Here is a 24,350-nt window from a genome sequence, read left to right as displayed (position 1 = left end):
TGTTCATTCTCTTTTATAGATGAGTTTGGTAGATACGGATCTTTTGCTGGATCAGTTTTGCTTCAGAGCATGTTTGTCATTTGTGTTAATCAAATCAATCTAGCAGGGATGAAGCAAAGTATTTAAAAAAATAGATCAATGGGGCACAAAATAATGGATTGAGGGAAGCAGAGATTAGAAAAAGTTGGGGCGCATACATCGATGTGTGAGGAGAAGATGCTGCTGAGAGTGTGCAGTACAAGAGAAGCCACTTTACAGTGTTTATGATGGAGAAAATGAGGAATAGAGTGATGTTTTCTCACTTTGAAAATAGTTGTCAACAAAAAGTCAATACACCAGATCAAGATCCATGAGCGAGAGACTTCATTATCCTTTGCAATGCATTCCAATGCTAGAAAGAGGTAAATGAGGCGGTGTTTTCTAAAGAAGGGTTGGAAAGAGGAAATGATCAAAGAGAAGGATTTTTTTTTTTTTTTGTTAGCTTGTTATCACACCCCACTGTCAGTTCGCACTTCACTGTTAGCCACCCCCACTAGGGAGTCGATACCAAGACCTCTATGTTGAAACGAGGTATCCTTCACTCAGTCTACCACTTGAGCTATGGATTGAATTTGAGGTATAGCTGCTGATGGAAACGCGAGGACAAGTTTCTTCCCAGCTGTGGCAGAAATAGAATGATGATGTAATCTGAAATCCCAAAACCATGTTAAATAGGTTTGGCGCTTCCATATTTTTGGCTGATTCATTCTTCGAGTTTTGGGTGTATAAAAAATTGAAGATGTGACGAGGTGATGTGATGTCACAGTACATCCTACAGATGTTCGCCTGAAAAGGCGTGCAAGCTATGCACAATTCTTGAGATGGTACTCTTATCTGCATCACTGAAGCGATTATCTTGGTTAACTGTTCAAATGATGTTGGTACAACATGTTTCCATTTGAAAGCCTATTGAGATTTTCTCAAGGAATCTAAGCTCAGGTGATTGCTACAATTGAGTAAGATGTGGCCAAAATACAATCAAGGTGCAATGCTATGATGGAAATTTAGGGTTTTTTTTTTCCTCTTTTAGTTGCTGTGTGACAATTTAGTAATATTTATTTGGGTAGAAGAACTAGAAGTGTGCTCTAGAATATACAATTTCTTTTAGCGAGGTTCTAATTGGAGGGCTAAGATTTGATTGAGTGGATGGTCTAGATTGCATAGGCTCTAGATTTGCTTAGTTTCCTTCTAATATTCATTTGTGTAGGAATTGTATACCTTTTCTATTATTGTTATTATTATTTTATATTCAAGTTGGAGAACTCGTATTCCTTTTCTTTCTTCTTTTCTTTTGTGGATTTGCTTAGTAGTTTTGGATTTTCCATTCCATCATAAACAACGGGGAATCGCTTGGTATTTGGTTGAGAAATGTATGGGTATGAAGTTGCTTCATTGCGTGCACGCTTGTTTATGCATTGATCAAAATCCTATGTATCCAGTATATAGGTGACTGGTTGCTAGGGAAGATGCATTCTCATCCATGACGTTGCCCAAGGTGGTAATTTACTTCTTGTTGGAGAAAATCCAGAATTACGGATATCCAGAAGATAGAAGATCTCCAAAATTGTATGGTGATGACTAGTGTTGTTCAAAGTATCAATATCACTACAAGTTTCGTTGGCAAGGGATATAGAAACAATATCGATCTCGCTGATAATATAGCCGATAATTGGAAATTCAGTGAAACATTGGGGAAACAAGGGGAAGACAGTTAAGTTTTTCAATGAAATTTCAAGAGATGCTAAAATACATATTTCATATTTTTGGAATTAAAAAAATTGCAAAAAGAATGTATACATAATAAATTTCCATTCAATGGGAGTCTAAAAGCGTGTGCTGTCGTAAGAAACCAGTCCATCCAATCATCTCATCCATTCATCTAACCATCCAAACATACATCGATATTTCGGAATATCGACAACATAATATTTTTTGAGAAATCGTCGACAATTGGAAATACAACAAAAGATTATGGTCTTGATATTGCTCATGTTGCAATAACAATAATATTACGATATAATTGATATTGTCATCAACAATTTGAACATTGCGTATAACCGTGTGCCCATAAAAAATTTTGAAATGAAATCTCTTTTAATAAATAGATTTTGGCGATATTATTAAAATATTGTCAATGCACTGGAAATGCAAGTGATGCCTAGAATTTACACATGTGAAAATATTGGCGATGCAATCAACACCTGAAATTTACACAGTAAAAAATATTAATGATATCAATACATTGACAATATTTAACGATACATCGCTGTTACTTGGAATTTCCAAGACCATTGGTGCTATCAGTATTGCTAAGCTGTACCTAGAGATATGGATAATTTCAGTAAATATTTTGATAATATATTGCGGATACTCTTAACAATGGACTGATGAGTCACCCAAAGGATTTAAGAGCATCCCATTTAGGAGATACCTCCAAAATAGAGGTTTCATGAATTCAATATTCATGTATGAGCAATTGGGGTGAGGATGCACCAATTGTGGGAGACCTTTTTTTTAATATATATTTAAACACACCACCCGACACACCCACCCACGCATGCCGTAGTGGGATTTCACCACCAGTTGTGGGAGACCTTATCATATCTTTCAAGAGAAGCACCACCAGGGGTGGGAAGAGCCTTTTGTTGGAAGGCTTGGTCTGTGTTTGTGTGCATGCTGTGTATGTGAAGAGGACTAATATTTTAGAAACCAAAAAGAAAAGAAAAGAAAAGAAGAAAAAAAAAACAGAGAGAGATCTTACACACACTTGGGAAATGGTATTATAAGGTCAACCTCATGGGAGCTTCTCATGAGGTCGAGCTATGCGTGTACCACCATGATCTATGCCAGATATCCACACCATGCACTTGGTGGGTCCCATCAAGGTTATGAGATATCTCAAAAATCTGTTGTATAGGAACTCAAGTGGGTCATACCATCTGAAACCGTGTGAAATCATGCCTAAAACATCTAAAAGCACTTGGTGAGGCAAACTTGAGTTTTGGATATGGCTGAAACTTGGTGTGATCCCTCACTCAAGTGGGACACACACAATGGATGTGTGAACCACGTCTCAGTGGGCCTTATAAAGGATCATAAATGTTTCAATGAATGGTTATCCACTCACAACTGTTGTCTGTGATGTGGCCCACCTAAGTCGTGGATTGGCCTGAGGGTGCATTAGACTGATAGGGTGGATGTCCAACATAGATCATAATGGGGTCCACAGCTTCCCATGAGGTCAACCTCATAGTACCTTTTTCCATATATATATACACGTGTGTGTGTGTGTGAATTACCATTGACCCTTTCAGCGCTCTAGCTCTAACCTTGATCAATATGAGTTACGTTCCATTTAGTGTTTTCAAGATCAAGATGGAAGCATGTATTGCACCTTTGGGAGACGGAAACATGTTGGGTATCACATGGGAAATAACACGTATCGCGTAATGTATCGTTATTTTTTAAAAATATTAAGAAATATTTGGGAAATTAGTCGAATTTTTTAATGAAACTTCAGTAAATGTCAAAAACGTCATTAGTATATATGCAAGACTCAAAAGATCACCCAAAAAAAAAGTACACATAATAAGTTGCATTTGTGCAAGGTCCTATGTTATACGTTGTCCCATAGAAGTGATGCAACCATATTCAAAATCAATTCATATAAGTTAAAAAGAAAAAAAATTCATATAATTTAAATTATAAAAAAATGTGTATGAAAATACAATAAACACATTCAAAAGCCAACTCTATTCTACAATATACAATGAATTTATTTTTAAAAAATATGTTTTTAAAAGTTAAATTTAGTTTTGAAAATAAATGAGTTTGTCTGGTTTTAAGATCAACATATGCTCATAAATACATAAATATAAGACAAATAACATTGTCCTCAATGTAATATATATATATATATATATATATATATATATATATATATATATATATATATATATATATATATATATATATATATATAATTTTGATGGTTTCAAATGTTTTTAAAAATTCCATCAATTTGTAGATTAGCTTCCAAGCACTCTCACAGGATTTTGCTACACTAATTACAAGTTAAATTGGAACATTTTGATTTTTTTTTTCCAAATTTAAAATTAGAAATCAAAATCTATGTGATTGAGCATGCAAAATATGCAAAATCATGGGTTATTAACTTAATTCCAGAAATTCCAGTATGGTGAGAGCATAGCACATTTGCCTTGATCGCTTTCCCCACCTGAGATAAAGTGTCAACCAACTTATCAAGGAACCTCACATCACTCTCTCTTGCTATGTTGTTGCCAATCGACTCAATCTGACCCTTCCTCATCAGCTACAATTATCTCCAACTCTGGGAGTCACAACTCCATTAACATTGGGCGAATCCTTGAAATGGGAGTCATAGCTCCATTACCATCACTGCATATCCTTGGACTTCTCTCTCATAGACTTGGCCATTTTCATCGATGTTGCATTTCTCGTGTTCCAAGAGCATCACGACCTCCCCCTCGAAATGTCACTCTGGTACTTATCATGGATTGAATGCTTCCTCAAGCATATATGGTGTGACACTCACACTCCCGTTTTGGATGAGACAGCCTAACTCCCAAATGCAAACACCAAGGGCCCGTTTGGCCGGGTGGATCTGAAGGGATTGAATGGTATTAGGGTGGATGGCATGGATTTCTAGGTAATGATGGTGTTGTCAGTGGATTGTCTTGAGATCCATGGAATTGCTATATCCCTGGATTGCTATATCCAGTCTGTTTGGCATGCCCGGCCAATCTCGGGATTAAACCTTCCCATCCCTTCCAATCCCTCCAACCAAACACATCCCATGCAAATTTGAACGGATTAGGGTGGATTGGATGGGATTTAAAGGTAATGATGGTGTCCTCAGTGTATTGTCTTAAGATCCATGGGATTGGGATCAGATCACCAACTCTGTTTGGCGCGCCTGGCCAATCCCAGGATTTAACTTCCAATCCCTTCCAATACCATCCAGTCCCTTCCAATCCGACCGGCCAAACGGGCCCCAAGTGTTATGCACCAAAACATGCTATGGGATGCAAAGAAACAAGTTGAACGAAATGCTTTTATAGTCTCAGCGTACAGGTTTATGAAGTGCTTCCCAAATGAGATCTCCCATCTCATATAGGCACAAGAACCTTCCAGTTGCTGTATAAGGAAGCCTGAGATGAAGCCATATGGGATAGCCCAGCAACCATGAATATTCTACAACTTATTTAGATTATTCTAAATAAACTTTTTAAAATAAAAAATCTAGAAACTTTCAAAGATCTCAACACCACAATACATATGCTATGCTTGTACCATTTTTTTAAAATGTGTCTATGTTGTTGCCAATTGACTCTATCTGCCACAATAATCTCCAACCATTGGGAGTCAGGGTTCCATTACCATTTTCTAAAACTTTAGAAACTTCCAAAGATATCCACACCATTATACATATTGTTTATACTATTCTGTAGAAGTATTAAGGACTCTCTGTTTAAATTATTTACAAGCCTCTTAGTCCATGAGGAGCCAAAATTGGTGGGCCTTGGACCTCTTGGTAATGTCCCCTCAATGACATTCAACTCAAAATATTGAGAAAGAGAGATTTAACTTCAACTTTTAGATATATGAAGAACATTGGATCCCCAATTCAACAAAAATCACAGGCCCCCATTTGTCCAAGCTATATAGACAATGAGGACCACTAAACACGTCCTGGGAGTGTCAAAGGCACTTGCATGAGATGTACATGTTCCCTACCAAATTCCCTGCTTTTTAGATGCCCAAGGATGTTCTGGTCAGCAAGTCAGGAATGCATGTATGTAAAATGATCATTAGTCGTCAATCTCACTTAACCATTCATTTCTTTCATTTGTTAATTGATAGTCTGTCTTGGCTTCTGAGGTTTAAGAATCAGTTTTGATTTATTATATTGGTTCAATTTGGTTGGCGTCAAAACTGGTATGCATGGTATATCTTATTGGTTGATGACAGACAATTTAAAGTTTGGGACGGTACGCCCAAGTTTAAAAGAGGCGTTTTTTAGGGGGCCTGCCATTATGTGTGCTCCGTCCAACCCATCCAACAGAAGGATCCAATTATCAGTCTGGATTCTCAAAAATCAGGATTATTCTAATCATAACATGGGCCACACTGTTGGAAAGCGCAGAAGGTGAGTCCTCAAGATCTGATGGTCTACACGAAGTTTGGAACCTTCACAAAGCAGAAGAACGGTGCTTCAATGGTCCGCCTATCTACTACTGGAGCAGATGGAACTATTCACACCTCTGATCCTACGGTATATAGTGGCCCCGGATTGCGATCTATGGATCAGATCGTCCCAAGGACAAGCTAAAATGGACAGACTATAGCGCACACAATATCTCTCTGTATATTCTCGGTTTATTGTATGACTCAATTGCTTTACACGAGAGAAGCACATTCCTTTTTATAACAGATGAAGGAAAGTTTGGGTGGGATTGGGATAAAGCTAAATAATCCGATCAAATCCCTATCTTCAATTAAAAATCAAATTCATATTTGAATTTGAAATTTAATTCAAAGGAAGAGACCGGAGAAAACATGGGACGTACCCACTAGTGATTGCTCACAAGTGGACCCCACTGGCCTACGTCCAACATCTCCCACTCAATCACATTATGGGATAGGCACATAAATTTCTCCATCTAACTTTCTTAATAACAATCAAAGAACCAAACATCGCGATCAAAAGAATCAGAGGCGTGGGACCAGCTGGATCACCATAATCTTCTCACAGGTGCTTAAGTACTAAGTGACCACCTGACTAGTACTCAATAACCCAAGCTTTGCAATGCCTGTCTTAGTCCGCATGACCACACCGGATGCATTATTATCTTCTTACTCGGCCGATTGGGTAAATGCTATGGACGAAGAGATCGCTTCCATGGAAAAAAATAAAGTCTGGGAACTTGTTAATCTGCTTTCCAATCGCAAAGCGATAGGTAATAAATTGGTACTTAAGATCAAAAGAAAAACAGATGGTACGGTGGACAAGTATAAAGCATGATTAGTTGCTAAAAGTTTTACATAACAAAAAGGCATTGATTACGAGGAGACCTTTTCACCTGTTACAAAGTTCTCTTCAATCCGCATGATCTTGTCCATTGTCATAAGTTTAAACTTAGAGTTATATCAGATGGATGTAAAGACCGCATTCTTAAATGGTGACTTGGATGAAGAGATATACATGCAACAGCCCATGGGTTATGTGGACAAAAAGCATCCAAAGAAAGTCTGCAAGTTGTTGAAATCTATCTATGGGCTGAAGCAATCTTTAAGATAATGGTACATGAGGTTCCACTTGGCCATCACCACTTTTAGATTCACGATGAGTGAAGAAAATCATTGTGTATACATGAAACGGTCTGGAAGATCTTTTCTAATACTATCTTTATATGTAGACGATATCCTGTTAGCTGGTAATGACATGCAATTGTTGATATCGACTAAAAATTGGCTATTCTCGAACTTTGAGATGAAAGACCTCGGTGAAGCCAACTTTATTCTTGAGATAAAAATCATCAGGGATCGCCTTAAGAAATTTTTAGGCTTGTCTCAAGCAACCTATATACAAAAGATTTTAGAGCGGTTCAGGATAAAAAATTCAAAAGTTGTTGAAACCCCTATGGATAAAGCTACCAAGCTAGACAGGAAATCTTGTCCCCAGACTGAAGCCGAGAAATTGGCTATATCCTCAGTACCTTATGCAAGTGCAGTAGGGAGCTTAATGTATGTTATGCTTTGCACCAGACCGGATATTAGCTATGCAGTTGGCATAGTCAGCCGTTATCAAAGTAACCCGGGACAGTCTCATTGGCAAGCCATCAAACATATATTCAGCTATCTCAGAGGAACAAAAGGCCTAATGTTGTGTTATGAAGGCATAAATCTCGAGCTCAAAGGATATTCAGATGCTGCTTGGGGTAATGATGCTGACGAGGAAAAGTCTACTTCAGGGTATGTATTCTTACTCGGAGGAGGAGCTATCTCATGGTCGAGTAAGAAACAGACATCCACAGCTCTTTCATCTATGGAGGCCAAGTATATTGCATGTTGTGCTGCAGTTCAAGAGTGTGTATGGGTTCACAGATTTCTATTGAGTCTGGGTGTTGTACCGAGTTTTCGTCAGCCTATATCGCTGAAGATAGACAATACTTCTGCCATTGACTTGGCAAAGGACCCTAAACACCACCAGAAATCTAAGCACATTGAAATCAAGTATCATTACGTCCGTGATCAAGTGAGAGATAAAAAGGTCGCCCTCAGCTACATTCCTACTAAGGAGATGATGAATGATCCCATGACGAAACCTATAGCTAGAGATCTATTTCAGGTTCACGTCAGGCAGATGGGATTGAGGAAAGTTTGAATGCTATACTTGTTTTATAAGACATTCGATCTTTTATGAATAATATATTCCTTTTATTCAGTATTGAACACTAATATAAACTAGGTATGTAGATCATCAGCATTTACCTTGAGATCATGTAGGATTTCTATTTTTTATCGACAGGCCGGTCACCCACTCGCACGATTGACGAACCTTGAATGTACAAGAGAGGTACATTTGGGGCTATGTTCATACATTGAGGTATGGACTTCCCTTTATTGTGAATAATAGAGGATGAGGATATGAGTGAGTTGTATCCACCTACAATCTTATAAAGATTGTAGATGAGACTGGTACAGTCGAATAACATAATCGCACCATTCTGTTACATGCGATCAATGTTATGGCCTGAAATTAAAGCCAGGTTATGAGCTTATGAGATGAGTCGTACCTCATGTGGAATGACCTGCGTATTGTAGACCCGACATTCACCTAGTATTGTCTACTTTACGATGTGGATTGCAGCCACGTGCTGGGACCTTTTACCTACAGATTGCTTTGATTCGATCTAATCACTACAACGTGCGAGTAGCCAGTCCCGTAGGTGACTCTTTGTGTCCTCAGCTACCCTCCTCTTGTGTATATGAGGATGAGATTGAGTATTGCTACTTTAGTGTACTATGACGAAAGGTCCTTGATTGGCCAGACTCAGTTACGCTAGGAAAGCAGCTTGATGAATTCCAAATTACACATCTGCATGGGGAAGATCCCGTGACAACTACACGAAGTTTCTAGAACTATAAATACGCACTTGAAGACTTATCCGCCGATAGTATCGAGTTGTTTTTTATTAGACTTTTGCAAACAGTATTTTTCTTAAAAATAATATATATATATATATATATATATATATATATATATATATATATATAAGTATTGCTTTGAATTGGTTTTAGTCGAAGTTTGTGAAAAATCAAATTTTCAGAATAACTCAATAAGTTGGATAAGTGCGTGTGTTGGCCGAGTACTCCAGATCGGGAGTTAACTTCATCCAGTGTGGTCATGCGGATTAGGACATGCATTGCAAAGCTTGAGTTATTGAGTACTAGTCAGGTGGTCACTTAGTGCTTAAGCACCTGTGAGAAGATTATGATGATCCAGCTGGTCCCATGCCTCTGATTCTTTTGATCGCGATATTTGGTTCTTTGATTGTTATTAGGCAAGTTAGATGGACAAATTTATGTGCCTATCCTACAATGTGATTGAATGAGAGATGTTGGACGTAAGCCAGTGGGGCCCACTTATGAGCAATCATTAGTGGGTACGTCCTATGTTTTCTCCGGTCTCTTCCTTTGAATTAAATTTCAAATTCAAATATGAATTTGATTTTTAATTGAAGATGGGGATTTGATCAAATTATTTGACCTTATCCCAATCCCACCCAAACTTTCCTTCCTCTGTTATAAAAAGGAATGCGCTTCTCTCGTGTAAAGCAATTGAGTCATACGATAAACCAAGAGTATACAGAGAGATATTGTGTGCGCTATAGTCTGTCCATTTTAGCTTGTCCTTGGGACGATCTTATCCATAGATCGCAATCCGGGACCACTATATACCGTAGGATCAGAGGTGTGAATAGTTTCATTTGCTCCAGTAGTAGATAGGCGGGCTGTTGAAGCACCGTTCTTCTGCTTTGTGAAGGTTCCAAACTTCGTATAGACAGTCAAATCTTAAGGGCTCACCTTCCGCGCTTCCTAACAGTTGACTTTAATTCAACAACTATTTAGTTGGTATGATGCACACGTATGGGGTATATGCTACATACTTTCATGGTTTGGTAATCCACACCGCTGGTAGATTGAGTTGCACCATGGATGGACTATACCCTACAAACTTTCCTTCATGGGACAATCTTAACCTTTCCATCTGTGGTCTACCAATGGACGGTCGATTATAGAAAAACACTACAACAGTCCACATTCAACATTAAAGAGGGGGTATATATCTGTTGTAATGTATATTCATGGGGTACATCACGTGGATTCTTTATTGTACGGTAATCATATATGGACCCACTTATCAGAATAAGAATGCGTGTACTTAGTCATTCCGTTTTTCAAATACATCAGCTAGTGGTGTATTTCAATACAACAACATTAGCCACTAATAGCTATGTTGTATTTCAATATAACAACATCAGTCAAACCGATCTCTACGTATGCTTAATATATGGCATAATATAGACTAGCCATTATGACCCCCCACATGTACAAAAGTTATGGTATAACATATATTTGTGATGTACACGCATGTATTATATTTCTATTGTGATGTACACACATGTGATACATTACTTGGATCAATCCTTAAATCAACAAAATGGTATACATGAACCAATACCATTTGAAAGCCTTGGATTCCAATCTAAAAAGAAAGGATAGGCCACTTACCTTTTTAGATGAAAATAATCGGAGATTCGCCATTAAATGCTCTGATACCACTGTTGAGAAGCGCGGAAGGTGAGCCCTCAAGATCTAACGGTCTACACGAAGTTTGGAACCTTTACAAAGCAGAAGAACGGTGCTTCAACAGCCCGCCTATCTATTACTGGAGCAGATGGAACTATTCACACCTCTGATCTTACGGTATATAGTGGCCCCGGATTGCGATCTATGGATCAGATCGTCCCAAGGACAAGCTAAAATGGATAGACTATAGCGCACACAATATCTCTCTGTATACTCTCGGTTTATCGTATGACTCAATTGTTTTACACGAAAGAAACACATTCCTTTTTATAACAGAGGAAGGAAAGTTTGGGTGGGATTGGGATAAGACCAAATAATCCGATCAAATCTCTATCTTTAATTAAAAATCAAATTCATATTTGAATTTGAAATTTAATTCAAAGAAAGAGACCGGAGAAAACATGGGACGTACCCACTAGTGATTGCTCACAAGTGGGCTCCACTGGCCTACGTCCAACACACACCACATAGAATAATTGACAGCTACCCAAAAGTTCCAAACTGTGTGGGGGCCAACTGATTTTATTTATTTATTTTTTTTTATTTTTTTATGGGATATAATTTGTCCAAATGCAAACCCAGCATAAAATTGGGACTTTCAATGTAATCCAATACAATCATTACTTGAGTCATATCACTTGATTTATTTATTTATTTATTTATTTATTTATCCTATGGTATGGTGCACCTGAAATTTGGGGTGTCACGTATTCATGGTAGCAGCTGATCAGCAGTTTAGAAAGCATACAATCACTATATTGGATGAATCTGATGTACGGTTTGGATAGCAGACACCTGAATGTCTCAACAAATATCTACTTAGGGACCACCATGATGCCCTATGCCATCCAACACATCCCAGAGAAAGATTCAATCATGGGGGTGTGTACTGACATGGGTGTGTACTAACAAGCTAACCTTTTAAAAAAAAAACTGACCAAACATCAGACCATTCAAATCATCACGTCCCACAATATAGAGAACAGCCAAAAGCTTCAAACCGACATGCGGTGTGCCTGGTAGCGATCAACTAAGATACTCCCACCTTGATGTATGTGTAAGACATCTACACCATTCGTCCGTTTTCCCCTAACATTTTAGGGCATGAGACCAAAAATGAAACAGATCCAAATCTCAGGTGGACCACTTCCTAGGACCCACTGTAATGTTTGTTTGCCATCCAACCTGTTGATATATAAAAACAAAATAACAGCTTGATCAAAAACTTGTGTCGCACAATAAAATTTTTAATGGTCAATCAACACTATTTCCAGTAGCGTGGTCTTCCTGAGATACACGCCCCCCCACAAAAAAAAAAAATGATATGGAAAAACGGATGGAGTGGGTGGATATACTACACATCGAGGTGGGGCCCATGGTCAGCGCCACACCTAATCTTCTTCTCCCTCATATTACAAGAAACTTGATGTTTGCATCCAACAAACGGCAGTTGTAGGGCCCACTGAGAGTATTGCCGTAAGCACCTGTTCCCATGCCTCAAGTGGTAAAGACTCGAATGAGCTTTTGAGAGTATGCCCTCACATGCAAGAGGCGCACACAGTCAATAACCAGCGGATATGCATTTGTATTCTAAAATCCTTCTAACACCATTTGTGGTAACGAAATCTTAGAGCGGACAGTTTCTTTTGTCAACAACCCTACTTGGGTAACAACTGGGCAAAAGACAATCAGGTACATACAGCAATACCTTATGGTGGCCTTTTCCCACCTGGATTGATTGATCTGAACCATTCATGTTCTCATTACTATCAATCATGCTTCATTGATAACCCTGACCTTTAAATCGTTGATTTCAATATGGACCATTAAATAATAATCTTCGTACACAAGCCATCCATTCCGTGTTGGAAATGCACCATGTACCCTCTCGAAACCCAAACCATCATGTTGAATATACAACCCTCATTATTAACAAAACAACAGAGATAGAGAGAGAGAGAGAGAGAGAGAGAGAGAGAGAGAGAGTTGAAAAGCTAGATGCTGTTTGTGAGAAATTCACCTCATCAACAACCAGATGTTTTAGTGGTGAACATTCTATCCTCACAGTTTCCTGTCATACGGCTATATTGAGTTTTGAAACCCCCTCATTTTGGAGTTCATGACTTGACATGATCTTTTATAAAATTAAAAAAAAAAAAAAAAAAAAAGCAGAGGCAGAGTGGATTTTTCACAAACATCAGGGTGGGAGATTCTGAGAGCAGGATCCATGTCCGAGTGGGTACCACATAGATTCTGAGAGCAGGATCCATGTCCGATTAGCTCATGGTTTTCAGACACTCCGCTCCTGTTAGCTCATAGACTTTTGTCGGACTCAATACAATTTTTTATGACACCTTGGGCTAACCAGACTCGGATCTATTTTGACACACCATGTCACCATCAGGCTGATTTACCCCCACTATGAGCAAGTAGCAGCAACTCAATGCCTATCAAGTCAAAGTCTGCATCTCATGAATACGTCACAGATTGATGATCCATAAGCATTCCACAAAGCAAGCATGACTGTTTTGCACAAGTTCATTGTTAGGCCAAAACCCCCCATATGTAGCCCACATCTTCACCACCTCACAGCAGCTCACTTCTCCCAACTTATTAACAGAATATAAAAATACCCCATTAGGACTTGAACGTCTCCCCTGTATCACAGGGCTGTCGAGCCTCCCACCTGATAATGTCTTTGGCCCATATTTCAAACTGAGGGCTGACCCTTGTTCAAAATTTTGGTTTGGCTTAGCATATAGACCTATCTCAATGACAGCACTAAATGTGGGGAGATGATTTTTATAATAAAAACAAAGCAAAATCCCCAGAGGGCCTATTTCTTTTTCTTCAACTAAATGGAGAAGGTGGCACTTCCCTCAACAAGCGCCCCCCACTTGATCCAAAGTGAGTAGCTAAACCAGCTCAGTTACCTGTCAAAGTGAGCCTTTTTCAAGCATCTGATAGTGCTTGCCAGAGTTTAGCATCGGTTGCACACCTCACAGGCAAAGAGGTGATAGGTAGAGATTTGGGTCATTCATCAAAGGGGCACACTGAACAAATTCAGTAAAAGATACCAGGCCCATTCACTTGTCAGGATGTTCATACATGCATGAGAGAAATGAACGGTAGACAGGATGACCAACAGTATATTTGTTGAAGCATACAGCCCACCTGATAACTGATGTTGATTTTTCCAGCCTGCAGAAGGTTTATGGACCTCACCTGATGAGTGGCCACCATTCTCACTTATATATAGATGTGCGTGGTATATATTCTAGTAAACACATCTTCATATGATGAGAGAATCCGTCCATGAAGAAGACATGATGATGGCCAGGGATGAGCATAGCATCGCATCTCCCGCCCCATCATTCTGTTAACGAGGAAAGAAATATGCTACAAATTACAAGATGGAAACAACATACATAATGAAAATACATTTCCACATGCCTTAGTACTTTGGAGGTCGAGAAAGAAAATGTAGAGATGCATGCAAGCATACTGTAAAAATCACCTTGCATACAAGCACACGAACGCACATGAACAAATGCTCAGTATGCATGCATGCAAGCACATGAACGCATGCTTAGTATGCATCCATGCATGCATAACATGAATGCACACAAACAAATGTTTAATACGCATCCATGCCCGCATGAAAATGCATGCATGACATGCACAATCATCTGCCACACAAAATCCCAGGCAATACAGGCAGAGAAGATCCAATTTAAAAAAAGGGTGGCACTCACCTGAAAATCTCAACCTACCAGCAATTTGTAGATTATCCACTTGTCTCTACAAAAACATTCACGTAGTTCAAATTAATTTCTCAAGCCAATCTATCAAAACCCTCCAACTTGTAGAAGAAAAGAGCAAAGCAAAGGAGAAGAATAGGGGGTGTTCTTGCTCGGAAGAGCACGTAACCTACCTTTTAAGTCTCTGGCTCTGGTACAACCTTGCAAATACCAATTGAGAGAATTCCCTCCTTTGACACTCTTAGTTAACATGAAATGCTTGTCACTGCAACTCTTCAACATGGATTCTTCAGTACGGACGTGACCTTTGCCCCCCGTGGTGATGCCTGTCAGGGCCAGAACCTCCACCATCCCCGTAATTGTCTCTGCGCCTGTCCCCACCATAACCACCTCTACCTCCCCCAGTGTTCCACAAGATAAATAAATAAATAAAATCAGAGGTTTGTCTACTCTCTGACGGGCTGCAATCAGCAGGCTGGGCTCGCCTGCCAAGCATTTGGGCACAGCTTGCCATGATCAGCTTAAATCTAACTCCCAGGCCTGAGGGCTTGGCACATGGGCTCAAGATAGGCCAGCCCAGGCCTAGATTTAGTAACTGTTACAGACCAGGCTTAGATTGATCCTAGCCAGGCCCCCTGATGATGATATGGCGAAAAAAAAATAAATGAATAACTGACAATTGTGGAACATGTTCATTAGCATCACATGCAAGGGCAGGACAAGAAACAGGCAGATAACATTGGCATTTGAATCTCTTAGCATTTTCTTTGTTTTCTTTATAATTAACTCAGCCTTCTCTTTTATGCCAAAAGATCCAGATTCAAGAGTGCAAACATAGAAAAATGATTGCAGGAGATAAATAAAGACTGCTACAGATGGGGTTGTTAACGGGACGGGCCAAGGTCTCAAGGTGTTCCGTATCTGTAATGATACGGTCGTAAAGACCGACAAGTATAGGTAACGGTTGCGACAGTTACACAATACGAGGGTGAAACAGGGCATTTGTTTTTTGGGACCATATCGGCCGTTATGGAGGTAACAACCGTTACACCCGTAACGGTTTAAAAACGGTTACTTTTTTCTATTTAAATCCATTTTTCTCGTTTTTCAATTTTCTCATTCCAAAAACTTTCTTAGATTATTCCACAGCAACAAGGTATTCCTAACGGTAATGGTGGCCATAACGGCCACTAATTTTACCTTTATGATACGGGTCGTAATGGCTGTTACGGATCTCTTTTTGATTGAAAAGAAAAATCTCAAAAACCTATATCTGCCCTGTAATGTTGAAAAAAAAAAATATATCCAAGAAACTTGTATTTGCACCATAACAAACCATTACGAGGATGTTACAGCCTTTATATGGGGGCGTAACAGGCAGTTAATGATGGTTACGAGTCATTTTTTCCAAAACGGCTATGACGATTGTTACGACCCCGTAACGGGTAACGGTTGCTACCGTTACCTTTACGTGACGGCCTTTACAGCACACCATGCACAGTAGACTTCAACAACTCTTACTATGCCCCGTAACGTTGAAAAAAAAAATCCAAGAAACTTGTATTTTCGCCATAACAGACCATTATGAGGATGTTACAACCGTTATAAGGGGGCGTAACAGGCAGTTAATGATGGTTAAAAGTCATTTTTTCCATAACGGCTATGGATAACTATTATGATCCCGTAACGGCCTTTACGGCACACCATGCACAACAAACTTCAACCACTCTTACTAATAGTTTTAATAAGAGTGGTTGAAAAACCTATATCTGGCTCGTAACGTTGAAAAATAAAATAAAATCCAAGAAACTTGTATTTACGCCATAACAAACCATTACGAGGATGTTACAGCTTTTATAAGGGGGCATAACGGGCAATTGATGATGGTTACAAGTCATTTTTACCATAAGGCTATGACAATTGTTACGACCCCGTAACGGGTAATGGTTGCTACCGTTACCTTTACGTAATGGCCTATACGGCACACCATGCACATCACAACAAACTTCAACCACTCTAACTATAGTTTGTATTAAAACTGTAGATTAAAACAATTTGGATGGATGGAATCTATGACGTCCATGCCTTTTTCCGGTTTCTAGTTCTAATGCTTGATTGTGGTGTGTAAATATTAGAGACACCTAACCATGTTCATAAATTCACCAGACAACCATATGCAACACTCTAACCAAAAACTTGACCATTACGCTACTATAAACATGTTCAAAACTAAAAATGAATACATATTTGGAATATTTACATTATTCGGGATTTTCTAAATATTTTTCCAAAAATTTTGGGGCAAAAAAATAAAAATAATAATAATAATCAACCGTTACAGAGGGTCATAACGGTCATTATGCACCTGTATCAGCTGTTACGGTTGATACCCGTATTGGTAATGATGGTGACCATTACGGCCACCGTTATCGATACAAAATACCTTGCGAGATCTGTCCAAGCTTGGATTGCAAAGTAAAACCCTGGCCCGAGTCTGGCCAGGGCTTGCGACGGGCCAAAGCCGGGCCCGTGATGATTACACATGGCCTGAGTTTGAGTCCATCTCAAGCCCAAGTCCACGTCTAGACACCCACTTTTGTGCATGGCATGCCCACTACGCATGGTATTGACAAAAGCTTAAACAGGCCAGGCCAGGATAGGACAGGCTGGGTTCAAGACACAACCCCAAGCCTAGCCTGAAGCCCGACAAGCCAATCCAGCCCAGTGACAGCCGCAAGTACAGAGTTCCCCAGCAACATAAAAGGAAAATGTTGTGTGATTTGTTAATGCCCCCTGATGAAGGGATGAGGTGGGGGTATATATGCCGAGATGAAAGTAGAGATGAAAAGAAACAAATAAAGGGGAGTTTTATGAAGAAAAAGCGTATTAGGGCTGCTAATGGACTGGGCCTGGGCTTAGCAAATGCAAATATTTGAATAGGCCCGGCTCAAAAGCCTGGCCAAAGAGTTTAAAACGCAGCCTGAAGCCCAGCCCATCGACAGCCCTAAGGGGCATGCTAAGAGTGTTGCACTATTTGCCAGAGTAGAATTTCAGTCAACACCTGTGAGCATTAAAACTTGAATATCACAAGAGTGCCACACTCCTTCAAGATGTGATTTTAATGTTGAATTGGCAGAAGCATGTAAAACTTCAGAGCACGAAGGCAAAAATAAGATGCACTTATGCGAGTGTGAAACTTCATAGCGCGAGTGCAACCCTTATGGAGAGTGGAGAAGATTCCTAAACTGAGTCCTCCTACACTTGATTAAGGTGTCTATAATCTTCCTCGCTGCGCTACTCACAAAATAAATGAAGCACCTATAGTCGCCTCTACTCAGAAAATTGGAAAAATAAAATAAAAAATGACAGCTTAACATCCAGGGATTGGAATTAACTTTTGTTGCACATCTAATAACACTTGTCAAACCCCCTATAATAATTAACCTTCCTGAAAAAGACGAAAAGAAAAAACTGCAACACTTAAAAGTGTTTGTTTACCTCTGCTTCACTTGAATCACGACATGCAATACAGTTTGAGCCATCTTTGACCTCAAGTTTCCTGCCGAAGTTCCCATCACCATCTCCAAGTAGGGCTGTCAACAGGCCGGGCTGGGCCGGGCCAGGGTTGGCTTCAGCTCGGATTTTGAACTGTTCAGGCCAGACCTGACAGGCCAGGCCTATTCACAATTTGACAGCCCCATCCTCCAAAACCCATCCCACAATGTAATCCAAAACATCATAATCTGCATCATCAGGTGCTGTCTCCATTTCAACCTCACAGAGAATCATCGATTTACCTTCTTTAAGCTTCAACATCACATCCTAATACAATTCTTCTTCTTTTTAATGTTCACATTGCCAAACAAATATGTTTAATTGTCCACATTACCTCCACTCATAAACATAAATATGGAACTTCAACTCTGATACTTACTATCAGGTGACCATCCGACACTATCATCAACTGACACCATCTATTTTGAGCACTAGAGTAGCAAAAGTAGAATTTACTCCTTAATCTAGGTGTCATTATGGATTCCCTAAATAAACCCATCAGCTCCCCATCATGAAACTAGGCTCACTTTCTACCTGGGTCAAAAAGCAGTCACCAATATTTTCCTCCTCAAACATAGTTGCCTAAAGTGCAATGGACTGCAACAACAACTGGGGTGCAGGAGCAGGAACAGCTGCTTCAAAATGACAGTGCAATTTAAAGCGAGAGTGGTACTAGGTAGAAGGTATCAAAAAACACATATTCCAATAACTTCATCCATCTTGGCTTATGAACTCTTAATGTCTAATTTTGTAGCAAATGACTACCTCTATTTTTGTTTTTTTCAGAAAGTATTCAAGAAAAACACCGAACAGCAACAACCTGACCAATAAAAAACAGAAAGCAGCTACAACCCAAGCTAGGAAGACAAGGAACAATCGTCACAGACCCTAGAACAAGAGGCCTAGCCCGCTACATCTAGCTTTGCCCTTTTGAACACCTCCAACACCATCCCACATCTATTCTGAAAGCATCATCTGTTTCTTTCCCCCAAATGGCCCAAAGAACTACTAGCAACACTAGAAGCCACACCACCCTTCCTCCTTTCCCGATGCCACCTCCATGCCAAGCCGAACGAAGCATTTCAGTAGAACCTGGCATTGCCCACGGCATGTGAAACAAAAGCAAGAACCTCTCCCACAAACTATGAGCAAAAGGGCAAATGAATAAACAAAAGCGGTCAACTGATTCCGCATTTTGCATACACAATACAGATATTGGGAAGCACCATCATCCTCCTTTGAAGATTTATCTATAGTAAGCACCCTCTTCCTTCCCACCAACCAAGACCCTTGGGGATTAGGAGCACATGTGAAGATTCAGACACAGTGATTAGGAGGACATCTAGTAAATGCAGCCCTAGCAAAGAAAAGAAAGAAAAGTATGTGGGGGACCAATGACATATCAATGGAGACAGAAAATGCTAGATGAGGGGCAACATGAATACACATTGACAAGAATAAAGGAGATGCAGTAAGTTGCATCGATAGTAGGGATTGCCTTACGAGTCACACCACGATGTAGCTCTGGTAGAGCAAAGACAGACAAGAAAAAGGATGCCGACAATCATTTTAGCTTCAAGCCAAGTAAACCGATTATGGAAGCTATTTAATGTCTTGAACAATTGATTAAGAAGTATAGAGGGAAGAGCATAACTAGTTAGTTATGCTGATGGTGCCCCAGGATATATCGACAACATTGAATGCTCATACAAATTGAAACCCGATGGTATTGTGCAAACTTTTGGCCTGAGCATTGTATAATATTTCTCCTACTGACCAAACTTGTATAAGATTTTCCTCGTCTCTTTACACTAACTTGCTAATCAAGCACATGTAGAAACCAACTTTGATTTAATAAGAAAGCAAACCAAAATCTCTACTAACTTTAGGAACTTCTGGAACATCAAAAAATTGAAACTTTTCAAACTTGGAAACCCATTTACAATCCCACGAATTGCCCTTTTGGGCTCCAAGGTAACACCATCAAATATGTTAGTCCCAACGTATTCCATAACAGCAATGGTGTCCGTAATGGCCACTGTCATTACTGTTACAATTCACACTATGATGCCCTTACAAATAAAATTAAAATTAAAATTAATTTTTTTTTTTAAAAAAAACCCTATTTTGGCCCCATAACTGAGTGTTACAAGTTAATTTTTCCATAACGGCATTACAACCATTATGTCTCATAACGCGTAACAGTTACCACCATTACCATTATGTAACTGTATTGGAATACCTTGGTTAGTCCCACACTCGCACTAAGGGTAGCCCACCACCCACAACTCAATCCTAGCCAATTTTTTTTTGCATTGTGGTTTCTTCGTTGGCAATTGGCCATTGTATCACTACAAGTGGCGCATACTTGGCCACTTAGAAACTTGTAGATTTCATAATATCTTACAAGAATAATAAGGGCTAACGTAGAAAAAAAAAACTCCACCAGTAGTAACGTGCCAACCAGTCCGAAAAACTTGCATGTGAAAGATGGGGGGGCCCACATCAAAATCTTAAAAGACTTCATCATTTCTTAAAGGCATGTTAAGGGATGCAGTAGAAAAAACTCGTAGGAAAAACTCATCTGGTAGTGATGCACCAACCGGTCTCATGCCCAGTAGAGAGTTGATGGTTGTTAGACTGTCAGTCATTAAACTTTTGCCCAGTAATCATGAGTAGAAGAAACCCATCTCAAATAGCAGTAATAAAGCCATGATGAATGACTAGAGTAATGTATATGGGTCTCGTTAATTGAGTGAGAATGGCTTGTGATGAGGTGAATGAATTCCCTGTAGCATCCAGTTTTCATAGGGGTCAGCCATTAAGCCATTTTCAATTTCATACTACTTACAGATGAATTACACACTAGCATCCAAAGATGAGATCCCTCGGTGTATATTGTTTGTGAATGAAATGGTGGTTTCTGAGTTGTTCACAAGACTAGAGGGATCAAATGCTAAGTTGGATGTCTGGAGAGAGGCTCTATAGTCCAAAGGTTAAATAGTTAATGCAATCTAGACATTATTTGGTTTAATTTAGTATGAAAATATAAAGATGAGACTTCCATTAAAATTTATGGCCAAAAGATTTCTTGAAGCAGTTTGTATTGTTACCATGACTCTATAATTAAAACAAATGGAGATATATGGGATGTTTCTGATAAATTGTAACTAGGTGGATGAAGTAGAGCGTGCGGCCTCCAAAATGCTGTGTTTTGTATCGCCTCATGCAATTGAAACAAAAGGAAATTTTACTAGAAAGCTGTTTGATCAACTAATCTATATAGGGGAAAGTGTTGGGTGCAGAGCAAGGTGTGCCGTAACAGCCGTTACGGGACAATAACTACCATTACATAAAGGTTACGCATTATGGGGCCAATACAGCTTCTTCTTCTTCTTCTTTTCTAAAGACCGTAACAGGTACGGTCCATATCACAACAGTAACAGTGGTGGCCATTACGGCCACTGTTACAGTTACGGAATACCATGGAGGCAAGAAAAAAAACAAAGAAGAGAGAGGACAAATTGGTGTTGCAGAGATAAGGTTGTTGAGATGGATGTGTGGGAAGACTAGGAAAGATGGGATCAAGAATGAGGTCATTGAAAGTAATCCAACAAAATCCCCAATAGGAATATAATGGACCGACTGTGAGAGTTTGTCCATGTACTAAGAAACTAGAGACAGCCCTATGATGTGCACCCAAGCATGTTACATGCAAGAGATCAAGAGTCACTCCCACCTGATCATGTGTTTGGAACTTGTGGACCCATAATGATCAGACGCGTTTGGTCTCATCAATATTTTAGCGCCTAGTTTTTTATTTGGTAATTTATTTCTTTTGAGTGCAATGACCAAAATACCCTCACGTAAGGTTGTAGTAACTTAAGCAAGGGTGTGTTTTAGTCTTTTTCCATTATTAGGGATTCTCTCTTTGTTTAAGAGGCATGGAGAAGACAGCTTTGGACATGTGAAGACACTTGCATCGAGGGAAAGAGGATTTTTAAAGTCAACATGGTTAGGACAAGGTTATGTTGACGATTAGTATTTATTTATTTTTTTATGATTTCATAACCCTACTACTACCTACTAATGAGTATTTTCATTTGGAAAATGGATTTACCATATAACACAACCTAAACAAGTTTTTACATCCAAGAAACATTTCCATCATGGTTTTGGATAATGATATCAGTGAGAATATCAGCCACGCCTACAAACCATGCAACACAGAGCATATTGGACACACAGCGGATGGATTTTCTTGGCACCAAAAAATAAAAAAATAAAAAAATAAAAAAATGAAATATAGAAAAACGTAGAACATCAGAATCTATCATTTTGTGTGGTTTTAGCATGCATTTAATGGTGTATCAAAACCATTCTTGTTAAGAATGTTGTCTGTTAGCTTCACCTGCTGAAAGTCAACCAACGATGTCCTAATTGAGCACAATCAAGCATGGTCTGGTGGACCATGGCCCAATACATATGAATACAACAAAAAGAAGATTTTTTAAAAAGGAGTGATGGTTGATCCCTTCCAATAGTTTTCCAAATTGTCCATTCTGCTTTGATTTGTCAATCTCACTCAAATGTTGTGTTTTATCATAAAAACAGGTCTAAATCAAGTCTAAAAGTAGTTCCTAACCTTCCTCCATGGTTGAAATGAAGAAAGAAGTGGAAAAGGGAGAGATTTTGAAAATAAACATGTCAAAGGGGGCCTTTATGATCATATCAACCTTGTACCTTAGTCGCTATACGGAGAGTACCAGTTACATAATGCATCACATCCCCTTCAGGCCTTCTTCTTCTTCTTCTTCTTGAGAGAGAGGGAGAGAACCAAAGAGATGCCGTGAATTTGGTTCATGATCAAAGCAACTGAATAAACTCAAGAAACAAATAATGGCACATCTGTGTATATAGATGTATGAGAAGGGATTTTGTCGGGTCAGCAAACCACAAATTAGCATAAGCATTAACGCAAATCCCAAAAGGGATGCCATCGAATCAAGAACAAGAAATATGGTTGTAGGCTCTCAAGTTTGACTAGATATCACAGGTTTTCCCGTCTCTTCCAGCGCAAGCATAGAGCTAGAAGCTAAATTTTCTTTGTTAGTAAAGGCCAAAAGCGCCTTCACACACCCAAAGCTATGCCTTATATAGGCTTAAACAAAGAGAGAAACCCTTATTATGGGAAAGTACTAAAATAACCTCCTTGCTTAATTTATTACCACTTTTAAGTGATGGTATTTTAGCTATTCCATTTATTATCAGAACTGGACAATGAAAGGGGAAAAAAACTAAAAACTAAAAAAACTACCCACACGTGTGATCATGGCTTGCATGTGTGAACATGTTGGGGGCACATGTTCCAAATGTGTGATCAAATGAGGCCCATTCTTGATCTCTTGTGTGTAACGTCCTTCGTTGAAGAACTTGGCTCCGTCAACTTCATCATAATTTATTGCTTGTATGGCTCAGGGTTGATATGTTGAAACTCTTCATTGGAAAACCACCAACGCCCAAATTTTGGATGACCTTTCCATTTCACCAAAAACTTCAAATACCCACCTCAACATGTCGACTCAATCTTATCATCGATTACATCCTTGATTACTTCATCAAACTACCGCAATACTTTAGGTATCTCAATTGCTTGTTCTTCTTCATTATGAACTTTGTGGTTTCCAAAGTAAGCAATCAAACCCTCCATATTGAAGACATGACTGATTTTCAGTTTAGGTGGAATGTTTAACAAGATATTTATTTTCTCAAGTTGTTTCTTGACAAAGTAGGGACCCACATTCCTCAGATGTAGCTTGTGATATGATCCATGAGGAATGAGTTCAGGCCTAAGATGGACCATAATTTATTGCCTTCGTTGAACTATGCAAACAATTACCTCATGTCACAGTATCCTTAGTAGTTTTCATTGCTTGTCACAATCTTATAGATGATATCTTTATGCATCTCCTAGACGTGTTGCACAAAATCCCCAGCATCTTGATAGTAGTTATCGAGAGAGGTGGCTGATTGATAGGTTGTCGAGGTTTAAACAATGACAAACTCAAAAAGAGATAA

At 39.1% G+C, this 24,350-nt stretch overlaps 1 protein-coding gene and 1 long non-coding RNA gene across 2 annotated transcripts in view; one reads left to right on the top strand and one right to left on the bottom strand.

Annotated features, from left to right (window-relative positions):
• Window positions 1–484, top strand: part of LOC131223675 (protein FLX-like 1) — a 51,522-nt gene extending 51,038 nt beyond the window's left edge. The window contains exon 4 of the mRNA XM_058219132.1: window positions 107–484. Within this exon, the coding sequence (XP_058075115.1) occupies window positions 107–112 (6 nt within the window). The 3' untranslated portion in view covers window positions 113–484. The remainder of the gene's footprint in view (window positions 1–106) is intronic.
• Window positions 485–14,094: 13,610 nt separating this feature from the next.
• On the bottom strand, window positions 14,095–15,125 carry LOC131223674 (uncharacterized). The gene is made up of 3 exons (XR_009160621.1): window positions 14,891–15,125; window positions 14,712–14,757; window positions 14,095–14,332 (listed from the first exon to the last, which is right to left on the bottom strand). It is a non-coding gene; the product is annotated as an uncharacterized LOC131223674 (long non-coding RNA).
• Between the last annotated feature and the right edge of the window lie 9,225 nt (window positions 15,126–24,350).

This window comes from Magnolia sinica, chromosome 13, assembly GCF_029962835.1.
Source record: "Magnolia sinica isolate HGM2019 chromosome 13, MsV1, whole genome shotgun sequence".
NCBI classification, from domain to species: Eukaryota; Viridiplantae; Streptophyta; class Magnoliopsida; order Magnoliales; family Magnoliaceae; genus Magnolia; species Magnolia sinica.
The sequence above is the reverse complement of the archived record's forward strand: the minus strand, read 5'-3'. Positions and strand labels throughout refer to the sequence as shown.